This window comes from Pan paniscus, chromosome 4 (assembly GCF_029289425.2).
Source record: "Pan paniscus chromosome 4, NHGRI_mPanPan1-v2.0_pri, whole genome shotgun sequence".
NCBI classification, from domain to species: Eukaryota; Metazoa; Chordata; class Mammalia; order Primates; family Hominidae; genus Pan; species Pan paniscus.
In genome coordinates this window covers 122,693,372-122,716,260 of record NC_073253.2, presented here as the reverse complement: position 1 = coordinate 122,716,260, position 22,889 = coordinate 122,693,372, and the positions used below count along the sequence as shown (strand labels likewise).

General features: G+C 39.9%; 1 protein-coding gene across 3 annotated transcripts in view; it reads right to left on the bottom strand.

Moving 5' to 3' along the window:
• The window catches only part of MEGF10 (multiple EGF like domains 10), a 235,899-nt gene that overhangs the window by 54,470 nt on the left and 158,540 nt on the right, over window positions 1-22,889 (bottom strand). For all 3 annotated transcript variants that reach the window (XM_034960437.3, XM_063604607.1, XM_003826672.5), the window contains 3 exons: window positions 13,994-14,240; window positions 11,975-12,095; window positions 8,091-8,227 (listed from right to left, as the gene is read on the bottom strand). In XM_034960437.3, the coding sequence (XP_034816328.1) occupies window positions 8,091-8,227; window positions 11,975-12,095; window positions 13,994-14,240 (505 nt within the window). The remainder of the gene's footprint in view (window positions 1-8,090; window positions 8,228-11,974; window positions 12,096-13,993; window positions 14,241-22,889) is intronic.

The window sequence follows — 22,889 nt, the reverse complement described above, 5'->3', positions numbered from 1 at the left end:
AAGAAGGCTTCAGACGATCAAATTACTCTGAGCTATGGGAGGACATTCAAACCAAAGGCAAAGAAGTTGAAAACTTTGAAAAAAATTTAGAAGAATGTATAACTAGAATAACCAATACAGAGAAGTGCTTAAAGGAGCTGATGGAGCTGAAAACCAAGGCTCGAGAGCTACGTGAAGAATGCAGAAGCCTCAGGAGCCTACGCGATCAACTGGAAGAAAGGGTATCAGCAATGGAAGATGAAATGAATGAAACGAAGCGAGAAGGGAAGTCTAGAGAAAAAAGAATAAAAAGAAATGAGCAAAGCCTCCAAGAAATATGGGACTATGTGAAAAGACCAAATCTACGTCTGATTGGTGTACCTGAAAGTGATGCGGAGAATGAAACCAAGTTGGAAAACACTCTGCAGGATATTATCCAGGAGAACTTCCCCAATCTAGCAAGGCAGGCCAACGTTCAGATTCAGGAAATACAGAGAACGCCACAAAGATACTCCTCGAGAAGAGCAACTCCAAGACACATAATTGTCAGATTCACCAAAGTTGAAATGAAGGAAAAAATGTTAAGGGCAGCCAGACAGAAAGGTCGGGTTACCCTCAAAGGGAAGCCCATCAGACTAACAGCGGATCTCTCGGCAGAAACCCTACAAGCCAGAAGAGAGTGGGGGCCAATATTCAACATTCTTAAAGAAAAGAATTTTCAACCCAGAATTTCATATCCAGCCAAACTAAGCTTCATAAGTGAAGGAGAAATAAAATACTTTACAGACAAGCAAATGCTGACCAATTTTGTCACCACCAGGCCTGCCCTAAAAGAGCTCCTGAAGGAAGCGCTAAATATGGAAAGGAACAACCGGTACCAGCCGCTGCAAAATCATGCCAAAATGTAAAGACCATCAAGACTAGGAAGAAACTGCATCAACTAACGAGCAAAATCACCAGCTAACATCATAATGACAGGATCAAATTCACACATAACAATATTAACTTTAAATGTAAATGGACTAAATGCTCCAATTAAAAGACACAGACTGGCAAGTTGGATAAAGAGTCAAGACCCATCAGTGTGCTGTATTCAGGAAACCCATCTCACGTGCAGAGACACACATAGGCTCAAAATAAAAGGATGGAGGAAGATCTACCAAGCAAATGGAGAACAAAAAAAGGCAGGGGTTGCAATCCTAGTCTCTGATAAAACAGACTTTAAACCAACAAAGATCAAAAGAGACAAAGAAGGCCATTACATAATGGTAAAGGGATCAATTCAACAAGAGGAGCTAACTATCCTAAATATTTATGCACCCAATACAGGAGCACCCAGATTCATAAAGCAAGTCCTGAGTGACCTACAAAGAGACTTAGACTCCCACACATTAATAATGGGAGACTTTAACACCCCACTGTCAACATTAGACAGATCAACGAGACAGAAAGTCAACAAGGATACCCAGGAATTGAACTCAGCTCTGCACCAAGCGGACCTAATAGACATCTACAGAACTCTCCACCCCAAATCAACAGAATATACATTTTTTTCAGCACCACACCACACCTATTCCAAAATTGACCACATAGTTGGAAGTAAAGCTCTCCTCAGCAAATGTAAAAGAACAGAAATTATAACAAACTATCTCTCAGACCACAGTGCAATCAAACTAGAACTCAGGATTAAGAATCTCACTCAAAGCCGCTCAACTACATGGAAACTGAACAACCTGCTCCTGAATGACTGCTGGGTACATAACGAAATGAAGGCAGAAATAAAGATGTTCTTTGAAACCAACGAGAACAAAGACACAACATACCAGAATCTCTGGGACGCATTCAAAGCAGTGTGCAGAGGGAAATTTATAGCACTAAATGCCCACAAGAGAAAGCAGGAAAGATCCAAAATTGACACCCTAACATCACAATTAAAAGAACTAGAAAAGCAAGAGCAAACACATTCAAAAGCTAGCAGAAGGCAAGAAATAACTAAAATCAGAGCAGAACTGAAGGAAATAGAGACACAAAAAACCCTTCAAAAAATTAATGAATCCAGGAGCTGGTTTTTTGAAAGGATCAACAAAATTGATAGACCGCTAGCAAGACTAATAAAGAAAAAAAGAGAGAAGAATCAAATAGACGCAATAAAAAATGATAAAGGGGATATCACCACCGATCCCACAGAAATACAAACTACCATCAGAGAATACTACAAACACCTCTACGCAAATAAACTAGAAAATCTAGAAGAAATGGATACATTCCTCGACACATACACTCTCCCAAGACTAAACCAGGAAGAAGTTGAATCTCTGAATAGACCAATAACAGGAGCTGAAATTGTGGCAATAATCAATAGTTTACCAACCAAAAAGAGTCCAGGACCAGATGGATTCACAGCCGAATTCTACCAGAGGTACAAGGAGGAACTGGTACCATTCCTTCTGAAACTATTCCAATCAATAGAAAAAGAGGGAATCCTCCCTAACTCATTTTATGAGGCCAGCATCATTCTGATACCAAAGCCTGGCAGAGACACAACCAAAAAAGAGAATTTTAGACCAATATCCTTGATGAACATTGATGCAAAAATCCTCAATAAAATACTGGCAAACCGAATCCAGCAGCACATCAAAAAGCTTATCCACCATGATCAAGTGGGCTTCATCCCTGGGATGCAAGGCTGGTTCAACATACGCAAATCAATAAATGTAATCCAGCATATAAACAGAGCCAAAGACAAAAACCACATGATTATCTCAATAGATGCAGAAAAAGCCTTTGACAAAATTCAACAACCCTTCATGCTAAAAACTCTCAATAAATTAGGTATTGATGGGACGTATTTCAAAATAATAAGAGCTATCTATGACAAACCCACAGCCAATATCATACTGAATGGGCAAAAACTGGAAGCATTCCCTTTGAAAACTGGCACAAGACAGGGATGCCCTCTCTCACCACTCCTATTCAACATAGTGTTGGAAGTTCTGGCCAGGGCAATCAGGCAGGAGAAGGAAATAAAGGGTATTCAATTAGGAAAAGAGGAAGTCAAATTGTCCCTGTTTGCAGACGACATGATTGTTTATCTAGAAAACCCCATCGTCTCAGCCCAAAATCTCCTTAAGCTGATAAGCAACTTCAGCAAAGGCTCAGGATACAAAATCAATGTACAAAAATCACAAGCATTCTTATACACCAACAACAGACAAACAGAGAGCCAAATCATGAGTGAACTCCCATTCACAATTGCTTCAAAGAGAATAAAATACCTAGGAATCCAACTTACAAGGGATGTGAAGCACCTCTTCAAGGAGAACCACAAACCACTGCTCAAGGAAATAAAAGAGGATACAAACAAATGGAAGAACATTCCTTGCTCATGGGTAGGAAGAATCAATATCGTGAAAATGGCCATACTGCCCAAGGTAATTTACAGATTCAATGCCATCCCCATCAAGCTACCAATGACTTTCTTCACAGAATTGGAAAAAACTACTTCAAAGTTCATATGGAACCAAAAGAGAGCCCGCATCGCCAAGTCAATCCTAAGCCAAAAGAACAAAGCTGGAGGCATCACACTACCTGACTTCAAACTATACTACAAGGCTACAGTAACCAAAACAGCATGGTACTGGTACCAAAACAGAAATATAGATCAATGGAACAGAACAGAGCCCTCAGAAATAACGCCACTTACCTACGACTATCTGATCTTTGACAAACCTGAGAAAAACAAGCAATGGGGAAAGGATTCCCTATGTAATAAATGGTGCTGGGAAAACTGGCTAGCCATATGTAGAAAGCTGAAACTGGATCCCTTCCTTACACCTTATACAAAAATCAATTCAAGATGGATTAAAGATTTAAATGTTAGACCTAAAACCATAAAAACCCTAGAAGAAAACCTAGGCATTACCATTCAGGACATAGGCGTGGGCAAGGACTTCATGTCCAAAACACCAAAAGCAATGGCAACAAAAGACAAAATTGACAAATGGGATCTAATTAAACTAAAGAGCTTCTGCACAGCAAAAGAAACTACCATCAGAGTGAACAGGCAACCTACAACATGGGAGAAAATTTTCGCAACCTCCTCATCTGACAAAGGGCTAATATCCAGAATCTACAATGAACTCAAACAAACTTACAAGAAAAAAACAAACAACCCCATCAAAAAGTGGGCGAAGGACATGAACAGGCACTTCTCAAAAGAAGACATTTATGCAGCCAAAAAACACATGAAAAAATGCTCATCATCACTGGCCATCAGAGAAATGCAAATCAAAACCACTATGAGATATCATCTCACCCCAGTTAGAATGGCAATCATTAAAAAGTCAGGAAACAACAGGTGCTGGAGAGGATGTGGAGAAATAGGAACACTTTTACACTGTTGGTGGGACTGTAAACTAGTTCAACCATTGTGGAAGTCAGTGTGGCGATTCCTCAGGGATCTAGAACTAGAAATACCATTTGACCCAGCCATCCCATTACTGGGTATATACCCAAATGACTATAAATCATGCTGCTATAAAGACACATGCACACGTATGTTTATTGCGGCATTATTCACAATAGCAAAGACTTGGAACCAACCCAAATGTCCAACAATGATAGACTGGATTAAGAAAATGTGGCACATATACACCATGGAATACTATGCAGCCATAAAAAATGATGAGTTCATATCCTTTGTAGGGACATGGATGAAATTGGAAACCATCATTCTCAGTAAACTATCGCAAGAACAAAAAACCAAACACCGCATATTCTCACTCATAGGTGGGAATTGAACAATGAGATCACATGGACACAGGAAGGGGAATATCATACTCTGGGGACTGGGGTGGGGAGGGGGGAGGGGGGAGGGATAGCACTGGGAGATATACCTAATGCTAGATGACGAGTTAGTGGGTGCAGCGCACCAGCATGGCACATGTATACATATGTAACTAACCTGCACAATGTGCACATGTACCCTAAAACTTAAAGTATAATAAAAAAAAAAAAAAAAAAAAAAAGAATGAAGAAAATAATTTACTAAATACCAATAGCAAACATGAAACTATACTGAAGCCATTTCCAATAAATTTGGAAACAAGACAGGGATTTTTACTTTTACTGCTATTTGTCAACATTAATTTGGAGGCTCAAATTTATGCAATAATTCAAGGAAATGAAATAATCATTATACATATTGAAAAGAAAAGACTAACTTATGTTTATTTGTAGATGATATGATAGTATAACTAAATAACTCCAGAGTTTGCTAAAAACAACATTAAAATTACCTTGAAAGTTTGGTAGTATGAATAAATTAAAAAGTAAATAGTCAAAAGCAAGTTTTTCTTCAACCAGAAATATCCAATTACAGGCAGAAATGAAATTTTAAAAAATTACAAAATACTCAGAAATAAATTTAATAAGAAAGTACAGGGTCTAAGTTGGAGGCAGGAGGGAACAAACATGACAGTATCTTATTAAAAGTCATAAAATTAGACCAAGATTTTAGAAAGAGAAAAAATAAGGGAAAAGAAGTTGAAGGAATTCTTAATTCAAAGACATCATAAAAAATAATGATAGCTAATATTTATGCAGCTTGTAAACAGCACTCAAACTGATAATCACTAGTATTTACACAGTTCATAGAAATTGCTCTAGAATAATAAAATCTAATATTGATAAGTTCCAGGGCTGTTTTAAATGTTTTAACACACTAACTTATTTAATCCTTACAACCCTAGAGAGAAGCACAATTATTATTAGGATGTTACAGACAAAGGTGTTTCCAACGCCTGTAATCTTAGCACTTTGGGAGGCCGAGGCAGGCAGTTTGCCTGAGCTCAGGAGTTCGATACCAACCTGGGCAACACAGTGAAACCCCATCTCTACTAAAATACAAAAAATTAGCCTGATATGGCAGCATGCGCCTGTAATCCCAACTACTAGGGAGGCTGAGGCAGAAGAATTGCTTGAACCCGGGAGATGGAAGTTGTGGTGAGCCGAGATCATGCCACTGCACTCCAGCCTGGGGGACAAAACAAGACTCCATCTCAAAAAAAAAAAAGTGTTTCCAGGGACACATTTACCTAAACCTAGATTCCAAATAATTGTTTTCAATCACTATGACCTTCTGCCTCTCAAGTCTCTTCTCAAATCCTACACACACATCCAGTGAGCCTGGCTACCTAGTCTTCCAGGACATGACAGATTCAAGAGCATTAAAAGAAGGATGCACACATCATGTTAAAAATTTTCTGTAGAGCAAAGAATACAATCAACAAAGTGAAGAGCCAGCCCACAGAATGAGATAAAGTATTTCCAAACTATCCATCTGACAAGGGGTTACAGGTTGGTGTAAAAGTAATTGCGGTCTTCACCGATACTTTCAATGGTAAAAACCGCAATTACTTTTGCACCAACCTAATAACCAGCATATATAAGGAGCTCAAACAATTTTATAGGAAAAAGTCTAATATTCCAATCAAAAATAGGCAAAAGATTTGAATAGACATTTCTTGAAAGAAAACATACAAATGGCAAACAGGCATATGAAAAGGTGCTCAACACAATTGATCATCAGAGAAATGCAAATCAAAACTACAATGATTTGCATTTATATATGCAATGAGATATAATCTCAAGCCAGTTAAAAATGGCTTATATCCAAAAGACAGGCAACAGCAAATGCTGGTGAGGATGCAGAGAAAAGGGAACCCTTGTACACTGTGAGTGGGAATGTAAATTAGTACAACCACTATGGAGAACAGTTTGGAGGTTCCTCAAAAAACTAAAAATTGAGCTACCTTACGATCCAGCAATCCCACTTCTGGGTATATACCCAAAGAAAGGAAATCAGTATATGGAAGTGATATCTGCACTCCTATGTTTGTTGCAGCACTGTTTACAATAGCTAAGATTTGGAAGCAACCTACGTGTCTATCAACAGACGAAAGGATAAAGAAAATGTGGTACATATACACAATGGAGTACTATTCAGCCATAAAAAGAATGAGATCCAGTAATTTGCAACAACATGGATAGAACTGGAGATCATTATGTTAAATGAAATAAGCTAGGCACAGAAAGACAAACATCACATGTTCTCACTTATTTGTGGGATCTAAAAATCAAAACAATTGAACTCATGGACACAGAGAGTAGAAGAATGGTTACCAGAGGCTGGGAAGGATAGTGGGAGGGTGTGGAGGAAATGGGGATGGTTAATGGGTACAAAAAAAATTAGAAAGAATGACTAAGACCTACTATTTGATAGCATATGGGGTGACTATGGTCAATAGTAACTTAATTGTACTTTCTGAAATAGTTTGAAGAGTGTAATTGAATTGCTTATAACTCAAAGGATAAATACTTGAGGGGATGGATACCCCATTCCGCATGATGTGCTTAGTTCACATTGCAAGCCTGTATCAAAACATCTCATGTACCCCATAAATATATACAACTACTATGTGCCCACAAAAAAAATAAAAATAAAAAAATTAAAGAAAAAGAAGTAGGGTGTGCAAAGCGCTCTGAGATAACAGTTTACCATTAAATACAGAGGATGATAAACAGCGGCAGTAAGACCCGCATGAGCACAGCCATTTTTTCTGTTTCGTGTGGGACCAGAGGGCCCTATAAGTTCCAGCAGATCTGACTCTATCGCCACCACACAATATAATGATCAATATTCTTAACAGAATACTGAATCATAAGAAAGCAACTTTATACTTTTGAAAGGTACCTAAGTACACATCCCATTTAAAAATAAATCTATCACCAAGTACTTACAATGTAAGTGGCAGTACTAAACACTCAACTCTCTAGAATGACATTTTCATCATGGGTTCTGAATAGCTGATATTTTATGGTCTTTTTTTAGTGCTTTTTCTGTTATCTTCAATTTACCATTGCTATTTATAATTCAGTTTCTATACACTGAATTAGGATAGAATCTGTCAAACACATTGAGGCTGTATAGCTACTTCTGAAATATTATGGAAGAGTCATGGACACATGGTATTGAAGATGCTCCCCGGACCCTACAAACTTCCCTTTCACATCATTATAAACAGTCAGAGAAATACAAGGGCATCTCTTACCGTTCCCCTGTGTATCCTGGACTGCAATGACATTGGCCTGTGGCAGCATCACACGTCCCTCCATTATGGCACTGGCATTCTTGGGAACAGTTCTTTCCAAAGCGACCCTCGGGGCAAGGCTGACCACACACTGTGCCCTGCATTCAAAGAGACTTGGAAAATTAGATGGGCCTCCAGCCAGGGAAAGACAACTGATGGATGAAGAAGAAAAGAGAGGAAATAGAAAGGAGGGATGGGGAACAGGGCTGCAAGAAAATTAGATTAGAGAATTTTAGAGCACATAAACTGTTCATCATCTTTAAAATATTAGAAACATTAAATTGACTTAATTACTCAGTAAGCCCAAATCTCAAGATACATTCAAAGACGGCTGAATAGTAATGTTAAGCAAAATCCATATTAAAAACTGAAGTTTAAAACAAAGTTACATCAAATTATTATGGCAACCTAAGGAATGTATAAATCCTCATAAGTGTTCTTCCTTGTGTCTTACATGCACAATAAGTCAACAATACTTATTGAGCATCCGTTACATAAATGGCAACATCTGCCGCACATGGAATATCCAAATGCTTTACCATGTGTTCTAGAGAAAACACATGTTTTATCATTGACTTTATTTCTTAAAATGTAGCATAACACAAGATGAAATTTTGTGTACCTGAATTAACAATCACATTGCCGAAGACAGACTTCTACAGGAACGAACCTAGACATTTATTTCAGAAGAAAAACATTTTATTTTCAGCAGATTCAACAAGCATTGCTGAGCCAAGATCAATAGGAAAACTTATTTCCTGGGGAGAAAAACCAAGAGAGTAACTTGGATATTTCTCCTCACCCTAGAGGCTGTCCATCTTGTCAAGCACAGTCATTATATTTACTCCAATCTTGCGTGGATAGGAATAAGATACTGTACCAATAAGTCAATGAAATACTCTTGTTTTCTTCTTCACTTGGCTGTATCACTTGGGCTCATAGCTTCTCATCTATTTATTGGAGTTATAATTAGACAAACAACATATCCCAAATAACAGGGATTTTTCTAATGTTTTTAACTATTGGAAGCTGTTGCTCTGTCCTCCCTCTCTCTAAAAAAAGGCAGACTGTGGGCACTCTGAAATTGGAGGCTAGTGAACACCAGATGGTTTCCTAAATGTTTATTCTGGACAGCATAAGAAAATACATTTCCTCTAACTCCTGGCTACCCACAAAGGCAGTTGGTGTGCTAATTAAGTCTCCTCTGGTGGTTTCTAGCTATCTACAAACAGGGAAATTTCTTCCACAGACTCTTGGAATGGAAAAGGCCTTTGAGAGATGATTCGAATCAGCACTTAACTGAGAATCATCTATGTGCCTGTGTTGAGCTAAGCACTGAGAATCAAAGATAAGGTAACAACCCTCAATTAGCTCACAATGTGGGGAGGGGAAGGGATGTAAAAATCGCTCTAGTCTCTCCATTCTAGCCTGACATGGTATACTTAATGTGAGGTAAAAGCATGACTGTAGGAATAACATACTGAAGGTCAGTCTGTGGTAAGCAGGGGTGAAAATTCTCACTCTCCCAGGGCCTGACTTAACTACCCATAATGGTCCCACATAAGCTTCAGAAATGCGCTGAAATATTTTCATGCATAAAGATTAACATTCACAAGCAGCTTTAAAGAGGACATGATTTCTCTTAGTTTCAATACGAAGGTATGTGTGTCTATAGGAATATATATTCATCTTTGAAAAGCACCTAGGATGACAGCACAAATAACATGTTGTAAAGAAGAAGTATAAATTGAAAGCTCAGCTACACCGGAGAAAAAAACAAACTGAAGCATTTTTGAAGCGGAAGTAAGGTAAGGGGCCCAGGACACAGATAAAGAGGTGAGGGGAGGCTCCCTTAGGCCACTAGGGAGGGGTCCATCTGTCCACGTGCTGGGACTCATAACCCAAGCCTGTGGTTACCATTAACCCACATCCTGACCATCCCAACTGAGAAGAGCTTCAGCCTCAAGGCAAGGCAGCTCCACAAACAATATCTACACAGAAGTCCTAGGAGTAAAAGGCCTGAAGTTCTTTATCCAAAGAGCATGGAGTTCTCAACACTCTGCTGCTCCAGCAAAATACTTTCATTGCAAAAGACCAACACTGGCAAAAGGCTGAGTATAGGAAATGAAAGAATAGGAGGAGTCAGAAATAACCCAGCTTCTTTACCTCAGACAACTAAGAGAGAAGTGTTAGTTTTAACCAAGACAAAAAAGGTAGAGAAGGAGTAGCCTTACTAAAGGCTTGGGTGTACAAGTTTGGATTTATTAAATTTATTATCATTGACTCTGCCAGGCCTGCTCAAACCTGCTCAGTACTCCTTAAACAGCTTCTTTTTCACCTTGTCTTCATCCTCAGGCACTTAAAGTTCTCCTCTCTCTCTAACTCCATTGCCTCATGCTGTTTCTCCATGCTTTGGCTCCAGAATGAACTTTGTCTGGGCTACTCACCATTTCTAACCCTCTCGGATCTGATTTTTATTGTATACTTGTCCCAATGGCCTTGACATTTAAACTGTTCTTACTTCCCAAGACCCTCATGGAAAAGTGGACTCCAGGTCTCCTTTGTTCCATAGCCACAAGAAAAGGCAATACCAGACCAATTCTACTACCAGGTCTGGCTTTGGAGACTCTAGCTTGGGCATTGCCCAAAGAGACGGTGGCTTTGTGTCTATAGGTTATCAAGGTTGGGGTGACAAATATAAATCTAAGCTCAAGGCAGGTAAGATCAAAATCTGGAAAAACCATCAAGTACTTCTTAAAGCTATGGGTCTGGATGAGATTGCCAGAGTGGATTTATGGTGAGAAAAGAGAAGAACAAGACTTAAACCTACGAAATCTTGTAATGAAGAAGTATGCAGAAGAAGGGAGATTAGAAAAAGGATCTTTAGTATGAAAGGTAAGAGACAGGATGATTAGAAAAATAGAAGGCAAAGGGATTAAGGAAGGGAGGTTGGTACTCAACAGAGTGAAAAGCTTTGGAGAAATGAAGCTAAATGAGAACAGAAGGGTCTTGGTAATTAAGTCCCTTGTAACCTCTGAAAGAACAGCTTTAGCACTGCTCATGGAAATAGAAGGTGATAAAGAAGTCAATTGCTCTGTTAAATAGTTTGTTAATGAAGGAAACAGATACTGGTTGCTCACTCATCTGCCTTCAAGCAGACACAGGCACAAACCAACTCAGAGAGATGACATCAATATTATTATATTTCCTGATTTCAGATGTCTAATTTGAAGCTAATTGTCACTGTGTATTCTACATAACTCTAAGCATGTGAAATTGCTACATGAAGAAAGGGTATTCTCGTCAAAATTTGGAAAACATGTTCAATAGCTTCCTCTTGGATTATCACACTCAAGGCTCTGAGAAGTCCTGCAATACTTGGTAAATGTGGTTTACCTCAATGTATCCCCAGATTTCTATGATTTTTTTTCACGTGACACTTGCACTGTTAAGAATAATGTTCCCAAAGAACAACAGCAACTCATGGAACAAAATTATGAAAATGATTGTTAAATAAATCCAGTGTTTATCAGCACTGACTGTCATGTGAGACTAGATATTTGTCTCTCTTTTTTTTATCCTTAAGGGAAATGCAGGACAGATGGCCACTACCCTTTACATGACAACCTTCAATGCACTTCAAGTCTAGGACTAAATCACCTTCTTCTGTCTCCTCAGAACTGAAGAGTTTCAGATTTAAAATGGCTTGAGTCTTTCCAATTTTGGAATCTTCAACCATCATGGTAACTTTCCTTTGTGCTAAAGTCTCCTGCATGTGTATGCACTGAGTATCCTGGAATGGGTGACTTTGGGACAGGGGCAGAGGAGGTGGGAAGGAAGCTTACCATCCAGCCAGAAGGGCAAGAGCATTCTCCAGTGACGTGATGACACACTCCTCCATTTTGACAAGGGCATCTCTGCTCACACTGTGGACCATGTTTACCAGGAGGACAAAGATCCTCACAGCTGAGGGATTAACATGTGACAAAGGACACTGTTATTTCCCAGACACATGACCCTCGGGTTCACTGTACCCAGGGTCCCCAAAATAGACAAGCTTTCTGTGTTCAATAACTGTTCATTTAATTAATTAACATCAAGAACATTAATCATATTGCCTGGAAGTGTCTTTGAGGAGTCACCCAGTCCTTCCCTTTGTTTTGGGGTACTTTCTAATAAAGCCATTTCGGTTTGAAGAGAAGCTATCCTATCTGAGAACACTGAGGAAGAAAACTGGCCAAACACTCATTGATGACAGGAACTTCTCGTGTAACACTTATAAAGCGCTTGTGCTCCAGTTTAAGTCTACTTTTGTTTATATGTTTGTTCTGTTCCCAAAGAAAATTGAGATGTTGCACATCACACCCTTTGTGCACATATTCATCATCCATTTTTTTTTTAATTTTTAAAATTTTACTTTAAGTTCCAGGATACATGTGCAGAATATGCAGGTTTGTTACATAGGTGTACATGTGCCATGGCGGTTTGCTGCACCTATCAACCTGTCATCTAGGTTTTAAGCCCCGCATGCATTAGGTATTTGTCCTAATGCTCTCCCTCCCCTTTTCCCCCACCCCCAGACAGACCCCAGTGTGTGATGCTCCCCTCCCTGTGTCCATGTGTTCTCATTGTTCAACTCCCACTTATGAGTGAGAACATGCGGTGTTTGGTTTTCTGTTCCTGTGTTAGTTTGCTGAGAATGATGGCTTCCAGCTTCATCCATGTCCCTGCAAAGGACATGAACTCCTTCTCATCATCCATTTTTGGTGTTCTCTCCTACTGACTGACAAGTTTCCCTTCCCTCACCTACCCACGTGTCGCATGGCCCTTCTTCTTTAAGCCTTTGTCTTTCCTGCTCTCCTGGGAAATCGCTCCAAGTTTCCCAGAGCCCAGTTCCATTGAGGTCTTGATGAAAACCCATAAAAGCAATATTAACAATTAAACACTTTGAGATAATCATCAATTCTGAAAATCAGGGCTTTCTAGGCTAATGCAATTTTTTTCTTTAGCTCCACTCTACAGGCGTTTAACACTGTTGGCAGGAAGTGTTTACCTAATCAGCCACATTTTGTTTTTTCAAGTTTTAGTTCTTTGATTTATAAATGTAATTTTCTCAGTAAGGGAAGAGGATTTTTCTATCTCTTACTTTTTTTTAGCAACTTCTGCCTCTTAATTCTGTTGGTGAATAGAAGTGAACTGAAGAATGCCCTTCCAACAAAATAAAGACAGTGGAGGTTAAGTAGTTGCTTGAATGTTCCTCAGAAAGAATTAAACTATGTGTGTGCACAAAATCTACATAGATGTAATACATATATCTTCACATTCACAAAGCAATATGTATCCATGAGCATTAAATAACGTATGTATCCCTAAGAGTTAATCTTATATTATGGATTATTTTTAACACCTTCCTCCTTTTCTCTTCTAATGCACTGAACCCACCCAGCTTTCCCCAGCTAATTAATTGCCACAAAGAGCAAAAAGACATGGATCATTAACAACCAGCAGTATAAATGAACATAATCTCGGGAGATCCAAACAGAATCCCAAATATGCCCCAACAACCCCCAAATAGTGCCATTCAACACAACATCCTGACTGACCCTCTCTCTCTTTGCCTGCTAGAAGGAAAGCATGGAAGCTGACCCTTAGATTCAGGCTGGGATCTGATGTGCAAGGGCCAAACAGCAGCAGCACCTAGTGGCCATCACTGCTGACCTCTATAACTGTGCCTGCAGCCTAGACCCATCAGTAACTCTTCAGGCAGCAATGCAAACTGAGGCACAAGAAATATGATGGCAGCAGCAGCATGAATGGAGAGGGTGGGTGGGCTCTGCTCTGCTGCTGGGCAGCATGTGACTTACAAGGCTCCGGTGTATCCTGGTGGGCAGCGGCATTCCCCCGTGACGTGGTCGCAGGTGGCTCCATTCTGGCACTGGCATCTCTGATGACAGTCGTTACCATAGGTGCCCTGCTCACAGCGGTCCTCGCAGCGCCAGCCCCGGAAGCCCGCAGCACAGTGGCAAGCCCCGGTGATGGGGTTGCACAGAGCCCCATTTTTGCACTGGCACCGGCTGGTGCAGTGGGGACCCCAGTGATCACCATCGCAGGCTGAAGTTGAGGAGAGAAACAGTGGATATCAGTGGGTAAGGGAGAACCAGATTTCTTCGCCTCTCGGGGAGAATGGCTTGGTGACCTCTCATCGCCATTCATTAGCTGGACATCAGGGCCCTGGCCCCAACCCATGGCAATGCTTCACGAACTGGTGCTCAGCACCAACTGGGCCACCTCCTGTCACTCCATTGCTTAATTATCACTTCATTGACAATCATGTCAATAAATAAATAAAAAGTCTCCATGCCTTTACTCAGACTGTGTTCTGCATCCAGAGTGTGGAGTTTGATGTGGCTAGAGAAGTGGGCTAGGGGAAGAGCTCAGGGGTTCTGCAAGGAGAGCAGGCTGGCTAGGCAGACGGGAATGATCAGCTCATGCAGGGACTTTTTTGCATATTAAGGGGTTTGGATTGCATCTTGTGAACAAGGGATTGGTAGTGAAAGATTTTAAGAAGGGAGAGCACAGATTTGCCTCCTCCTAGGTGTGTGGAAGGAGCTGACGATGAAAGGCAGAGAGATGGAGCAAGAAAAATGGCAACAGTCCAGATGACCATCACAGGCAGTAACCGTGAAAAGGGAGAGGGGACACAGAGTCAGAAGTACTGGGGAGTGGACTGACCCTGCTACAGGTCTGGGCCAGAGTCCTGAGTCCTCTAAGAAGTAAACTACTGATCTGCTTTTAAGATATCAGTCAACAGTGGCTCACGCCTGTAATCCCAGCACTTTGGGAGGCCGAGACGGGCGGATCACGAGGTCAGGAAATCAAGACCATCCTGGCTAACACGGTGAAACCCCGTCTCTACTAAAAATACAAAAAATTAGCAGGGCATGGTGGCGGGCGCCTGTAGTCCCAGCTACTCGGGAGGCTGAGGCAGGAGAATGGCGTGAACCCGGGAGGCGGAGCTTGCAGTGAGCTAAGACTGCGCCACTGCACTCCAGCCTGGGGGACAGAGCAAGACTCCGTCTCAAAAAAAAAAAAAAAAGAAAGAGATATCAGTCAAAACATCTGTGTTTGGAAGGTAATCTGAATTACTGACCAAAAAAAAAGGGCAGAAAAAATGGACAAATATGCTTAAATATATTGACATATTTAAAAAATAATACAAGCCTGAAGCCGAAGAATGCAAATTAAATGAAAAGATAATAGGCAAACGAAACCAGGTAAAAGACAAAGGAAGAAAATGGCATTTGAGAGATATATTTAAAGTGCAGTTCCAAAGAAAAGAAAGAGTGGCTGCAATACAAAAGTCAGTGAGTAGAAAAGGGGAGCAGGGAAGGAAAAAAACTTCAATTCCAAACATTCTAAAAAATTAAAGAGGGTGATGATAAACAAAATCTACTCTTAGTATGTATTGCTGAGCCAGCGGTATATTTATTAGATGCTGTAAAAATCACTTGAAGAAGAAGCACCCTGCCTAGAGCTCAAAATAAACTGCTTTTACGATTAAAAAAAAGTTTCATTTCATAAAAATTTTGTAACTTCAACAGATCTGGAATAAATTGTTCAAAAGAAAAAAACTCTAGGTACACAGCAAACAACTCATCAGAAGTACTGAATTCGTCTTCCAATATTAGACTCTACCTTGGATTTCATAATATCAAAAGGTTTAAATGAATAATTCTGTTTTTAATCAGTATGACTTTGGTCTCATTAGTACTTTAATAAACACACTTTAATACAATTAAAAACAATGAGAGAGAATTATTGAACCTAAAGCAGATCAAGAAAGCAATTACCTAAGAACTCACAATCTTCTTTCACAAAATAAGATTAGGTGGTAGTTTCAAAATGAGACTGAAGCCTAATTGTTATTCATATGAGTTGTTTCTTTTATTGCCTATGGATATGGACAATGAGTCTTTTTTCCACTGTAATTCTTTTAATCTAGGATCTCAAAAGAAAAAAATCTTTAAGAAAATTACATGGTATGTCCCTTTTGATCTCAGCTACCCCAGGTAGAGAAGACTCCATCCTGTTTTGAAGGGACTCCAAAATAAATTACACAGGCCTTTGTAACTTGTTACTTGATTCATCAATCCTCAAGAGTAAGAAAAATCATTCCGTATGAGCCAAATCCATTATCTTATCATTGAATCCTTTTTTTCTCCTGACTTTTTCACAATATAGTAAACCAGTTCACCACTCTCCTCTGTATTAAAAATGACCTTATTCCCAAACGTGAATGCAGCTTGGCCTGCTCTTCTCTAAATACTACAACTCCAATACTTTTCCATAGTTTCAAAAAGTTTATTCAATTTCATTTATCCTTTCACTGAATGCTCTCCAAAGTTTCCATGTCCCTCTTAACTTCTAGGAACCTCAGATATTGAATTAAATATCTGTCAACTCCTTATGTTCAGTAGAGAATTAGTTGACCAACAAAAAATAAATTTTACCTAATAAAAATTACTTTGATAAAAACAACAAGATCATGTCAAAACACTTTTAAAAATCATGGTGGGTTATTACAGAATTTTCCCCCATGTGACACTGTGGTCAGGGTGGCCCCAAGCACATACACTTTACAGAACATGTTTTATATAACAAGAGAGAGGTAGGGAGAAGTAGAGGAACTGAGGGGACAGAACTGATTCTTCCTCTTCTTCACAACCCTGTTCTACACCTCATTCAACAACTTATCTCCCAGTGGGGCAGTCAGGCAGACACCAGCTCTGTTTTCTTAGGATTAGAACAAAAAAAAAAGAACAAAAAAAACTTTGAAGATATCTTATCATAATACAAGTGAGTTTATAGCAGAAACTGATAACTATCAGCATAGAAAAATGGGTTTCAGGCTTTTCAAGAAATATTATCATGCTGACATGGTTAATTTCCTGGCTATGTCCAAGCATGATGACATGTTTTCAAGTGATAGCTTCCCCACTTCGGGCTATATTTTCCTAAAATGCCACTAATACATGGACCTCACAATGTGAATACCATACATCAACATGGTCTATTCAGGAAAAAAATCCACATGTTTACAGACAAATAGGTATAAGAACAAGTAGGACACAGAAACCTGGGTTGAATTCAGACATTACCGTGACTTCCTTTCCTTTCTTCATTTGTCATATTTAACCACTTCAATGCATCCATTTTTAAATGTATCCCAGTGAGTTACACAGTCTACAGCACATAAGCCAGCTCTCATCCCTGATAACTACAAGGGTACACTGACTTTGTCTAGACTGGAGGCAGAATTCATTCCTTATGTTTAGTGCAGAATTTGACCAGTTATCCTGAATTCAAGTACCACGTTTGGAGAGACAGCTCGGAGAAGGTCTGAATTCAAACTATCTGACATCTTTTCCTTAACACTTCACTCTAATCTCACAGGACAAGAGTTTCTTTCACTCCACAAGAGAAAGTGACTGGTTGGCTACTCCCACTAACAACTTAGAAAATATATAGTTAACATGAAAATAGCTTGAGTATCCTAATTTTTAAAAAAGAAGTAAAGGAACAAAATTTTATTTCAGATTAAATTGAAAGTGACCTAAATGCTAGTGAGCAAGTGCCGACTCATTTTCAGCCTCTGGTTTCAGTTCTAACTGCGCTAACCGCCGGAAATGGGCTCTCAGATGCAAGATGCCCAGATTCATGCAGATATTTCATGGAATGGCTTAATGAGAGTCTCAGACAGGCACAGACAGCTTGCTCTAATAAGCTCTCATAAGAAGTTGGAAGTTTAAACTGCTGGGTACTACTTGGATTACATATAATCCAAGCTCCAGTCCGTGAGTGAAAACTAGTAGAGAACTGGATCTTCTCAAGACAATAGACTCACATTGGAACCCTTACGGTTATAACTTCCAATACCCCAGTAACCCCAGGTTACATTCACGGGCTGGGTTCTGAAGTTCATTCAAGTGATATTTTTTAAGTACCTGTCATGTGTCAGACGTGGTGCTAGGCTGGAATTCAAAGGAAAATAAACAGCACAGGCTTCCAGTGGCTTTCCATTTAATGACAGAGACATCAAGTCTGAAGCAATACAATACTGAATAATAAGTAATAAGGTCAGGGGATGGATTAGGTACAACGGAAAACATAAGGAGATGGTACTTAACCAACCAGTGTTGGTGCATCAGAAAAGGCTTCCCAGCTAAACTGATGCCTAAACTGAGACCAAAAGGCAGGGTGTGCCACATTTAGGTACAGGGTAGAGGACTGTTAAGTAGGAAGTCTGGGTGTGAGGGGTGCAGGGGCTGCAGGGAATGATACATGCAACAGCCAAAAGCTTATGAACACGAACTTGATTCTCTCTGCTATTGTACTATGGCCATTATCATTTTCACAGCTCTGTAGACAACAAAAAGAAGTAGAAATAACTATGGAGAGATAGTAGACCTGTCCTCTTGCTCCCTCAGTACTCCCCAGCCTTCGAAATGCAGCTCAGGAAACTCTGTCCTTAGGCACACTTTTGAGAACCGATCTAAGATGCTCTCTGAAAATGGCATTATCTATTTTCCATGTCATTCACTTTGAACTCAGATGATAATTTTTCTTTATTTTACTTTTTGTAGAGATGGGGTCTCACGATGTTGCCCAGGCTGATCTTGAACTCCAAGCCTCAACAGATCCTCCAGCCTTGGCCTCCCAAAGTTCTAGGATTACAGGTGTGAGCCACTGTGCCCAGCAACTAGTTCATAATCTTTATATTTGCTTGCCTTGTTCTGTAATTTCCAAATGAAATGGAATTTCATCGATGTTAGGATGCAATGACACTCTTTCTTCATTTCAGCAGAGTCAATAGAAGGTTTTGTACAATCATGAATGACAGTCATCTGTTTGACAATGATGATTAGATGCATTCTGATTTCAGAGGTGAAAATCTGTGCACCCTGAGTCATAATAATAATAATAATGTTGAGACTGATACTTACAGTGATAATGGTAGCCTCTCCCTTTGTGTGGAAACCAGCACTCTCTTTTTTTTTTTTTTTTTTTTTAGACAGGGTCTCACTCTGTCACCCAGGCTGGAGTGCAGTGGTGCGATCTTGGCTCTCTGCAGCCTTAACCTTCCCTGGGCTCAAGTGATCCTCCCACCTGAGTAGCCGGGACTATAGATGCATGCTGCCATGACCGGCTAATTTTTTGTATTTTTGGTAGAGATGAGGTTTCATCATGTTGCCCAGGCTGGTCTTGAACTCCTGAGCTCAAGCTATCTGCGCACCTTGGCATCCCAAAGTGCTGGTATTACAGGAATGAGCTGCTGCACCCAGCTAGAAACCAGCACTCTTATATAGTACTACAGGACAGTAAATTACCACATCCTTATTAGAAATTAGTCTGGCACAGTCTAATAAAGCCCCTTTACCATAAATTCTTCTCTTGGGAGTTTTTCCTAAAGAAATAAGCATGTATGTGTGTGTGAGTGTGTGTGTGAGTGTGTGTGTGTGTGCGCGCGCGCATGTGTGTATGTATGTATATATACACATAAAGACAATAACCATTCATAAAAGATAAATAGCCAACTCATTAATAATACCTTAGCATGCCCATAGACACTGTTCCAAGCATTGTGATAGATTAACTCTCATAGTGACCCTATGAAACAGGTGCTATTGTTGTCCCTATTACGTAGATGAAGAAATTGAGATCCAGGTGACTTGCTCAAAGTTACGCAGGTAGCAAGGGGTGAAGCACAGACCTCCTGCCTCCAGAGTCCGTGTTCTAAACCACTATATTTCACTCTCTCCAAAGCTATAAGGACATTTATCCTAGCACTGATTATAACAATAAATTGAAAACAACCTAGTTTTCCAGGAATAGGCAGCTGGTGAAAAAAATTTGGTACAGTCAAACAATGGAATACTATCGATTAATTAAATGATTTTTATAGAAGATGATTTTATGAACTGGAACAATATTTATGATATCATAATTATAAAAAGTAGATTTTAAAAAGGCCAGGCACAGTGGCTTATGCCTGTGATCCCAGCACTCTGTGAAGCTGAGACAAGAGTATCATTTGAGGTCAAGAGTTAGAGACCAGCCTGGAAAACACAGCAAGCCCCTACCTCTACAAAAATATACAAAAATTAGCCCAGCTTGGTGGCTTGCACTGGTAGTCTCAGCTACTCAGGAGGCTAAGGTGGCAGGATCACTTGAGCCCAGGAGGTTGAGGCTGCAGTGAGTCGTGATTGCTCTACTGAACTCCAACCTGGATGACAGAGTGGGATTCTGTCTCAAAAAAAAAAAAAATGCCCCATGTAATCCAATTTTAGCAATATATCAGAATGAACCTGATGAAACTCATTAATTTAGGTAAGGATGCAGCAACTGCATATGGTTGAAACTACTATCTGGGGAAAAGAGGGAAAAGGGTTAAAATGAGAAAGAGAGACAGAGCTACAGTGAAATGGCATCAGTGGGTATCTCCGGGTCTTGAGATTATGCATGATTATTCTTTTATTCATTTGGTTTAACCAGGTTTTCTAAATGTTTTACAGTAAATATGTATCCTTTTGGCAGTAAAAGAAAATCAAGCAGTAAGGTTTTTTAAATGGTTCTATCTGCTGGGCATTTACATCATGCCAGGTTCAGTGCTTTATGCTTTACATATCTCTTTCTTTTTAAAAAGGAAGTATATGTGCGGGTTTGTTATGAAGGTAAACTCGTGTCATGGGGGTTTGTCATACAGATTATTTCATCACCCAAGTACTAAGCCTAGTACCTAATAGTTATTTTTTTCTGATCCTCTCCCTCCTCCCACCCTCCACTTGCCAATAGGCCACAGTGTCTGTTGTTCCTCTTTATGTGTCCATGTGTTCTCGGTATTTAGCTCCCACTTATAAATGAGAACATGCAGTATTTTGTTTTCTGTTCCTGCATTAGTATGCTAAGGATAATGGCCTCCAGCTCCATCCATGTCCCTGCAAAGAACATGATCTCATTCTCTTATATGGCTGCACAGTATTCCATGGTGTATTTGTAGCACCTTTTCTTTATCCAATCTGCCATTGATGGCCATTTAGGTTGATTCCATGTCTTTGCTATTGTGAACAGGGCTGCAATGAACATTGACCTGCATGTATCTTTATGTTGGAACAATTTATATTCCTCTGGATATATACCCAATAATGGGATTCTTGGGTTGAATGGTAGTTCTGCTTTCAGCTGTTTGAGGAATCGCCACACTGTTTTCACAATAATTGAACTAATTTACACTCCAACCAACAGGGTATTCCCTTTTCCCAACAACCTCGCCAGCATCTGTTATTTTTTGACTTTTTAATAGTAACCATTCTGACTGGATTACAGCTATTTCTAGTCCTCATGACAATTATGACAAGCACATAGAGGATATTTAGGATTAGAACATTTAGGTAAAATGTCCCAAAACTAGTCAGTGGTGGCATCAGTACTCAAACCCAAGGCTTTCTGCATACAAAAGGTCAAGGGCTTTACATGAGGCCATTCTGCTCCTGAAGTGCTGAAATGATATGTTTCAGTTAAGTATAATATTCCACCATTATATTTTTCATCTAATATGAAACCAGCACTCTTTCTAAGGCAGAGCAACAAATGATTAATGATTCACTGAGTAAGGCTTTGGGGGTCAGCCAATTACTCAGTATTTAGGGACACTGAGAAAGAAATTACCTCAGTAGTGAGAACATAAGACATTTCTCAAAGAAAAAATAAAATTGGCCAGGGGCAGTGGCTCATGCCTGCAATCCCAGCACTTTGGGAGGCTGAGGTGGGTGGATCACGAGGTCAGGAGATCGAGACCATCCTGGCTAACACGGTGAAACTCTGTCTCTACTAAAAATACAAAAAATTAGCCAGGCATGGTGGCGGGTGCCTGTAGTCCCAGCTACTTGGGAGGCTGAGGCAGGAGAATGGTGTGAACCCAGGAGGCGGAGTTTGCAGTGAGCTGAGATCGCGCCACTGCACTCCAGCCTGGGCGACAGAGCCAGACTCTGTCTCAATAAATAAATAAATAAATAAATAAATAAATAAAAAGAAAAAAGAAAATTAAGGAGCTAGCCAGATTTGAAGAGCTTCTAGAAGTTGATAATAATTCTATGTAGGCTGGGCATGGTGGCTTACGCTTGTAATTCCAGCACTTTGGGAGGCTGAGGTGGGTGGATTGCTTGAGCTCAAGAGTTAGAGACCAGCCTGGGTAACATGGCGAAATCCCATCTCTATAAAAGATGCAAAAGTGAGCTGAATGTGGTGGCATGCACCTGTAGTCCCAGCTACTCAGGAGGCTGAGGAGGAAGGATTGCTTCAGTCCAGGAGGTCGAGGCTGCAGTGAACTGAGATGGTGCCACTGCTCTCCAGCCTGGGTGACAGAGTGAGATCCTGCCTCAAAATGATAATAATGATAATACTATACAAACAAAAAAGCTAGAAAGCTTGCTATGAACATAGTATCAATGTCATTAGCTTTAAGAGTATATGGATCTGAAAATTAGGCCCATGTAGTACCTGGCACATGGCTGGCATTCAGAAAATATCTGGTGAATAAATGAGAGTGATTGTGAGTGTAGAGCGCTATAACTTTCACAAGCAGAGAAACCCAGAGAATCATCATCAAAATTCTAGGTACATTCTTCTCTCCTAACCTGCCTCAAACCCTCAGCCTAATTTTCCATGCAAACGACATGAAACAGAGAGTGGAGGGGGAGGCTT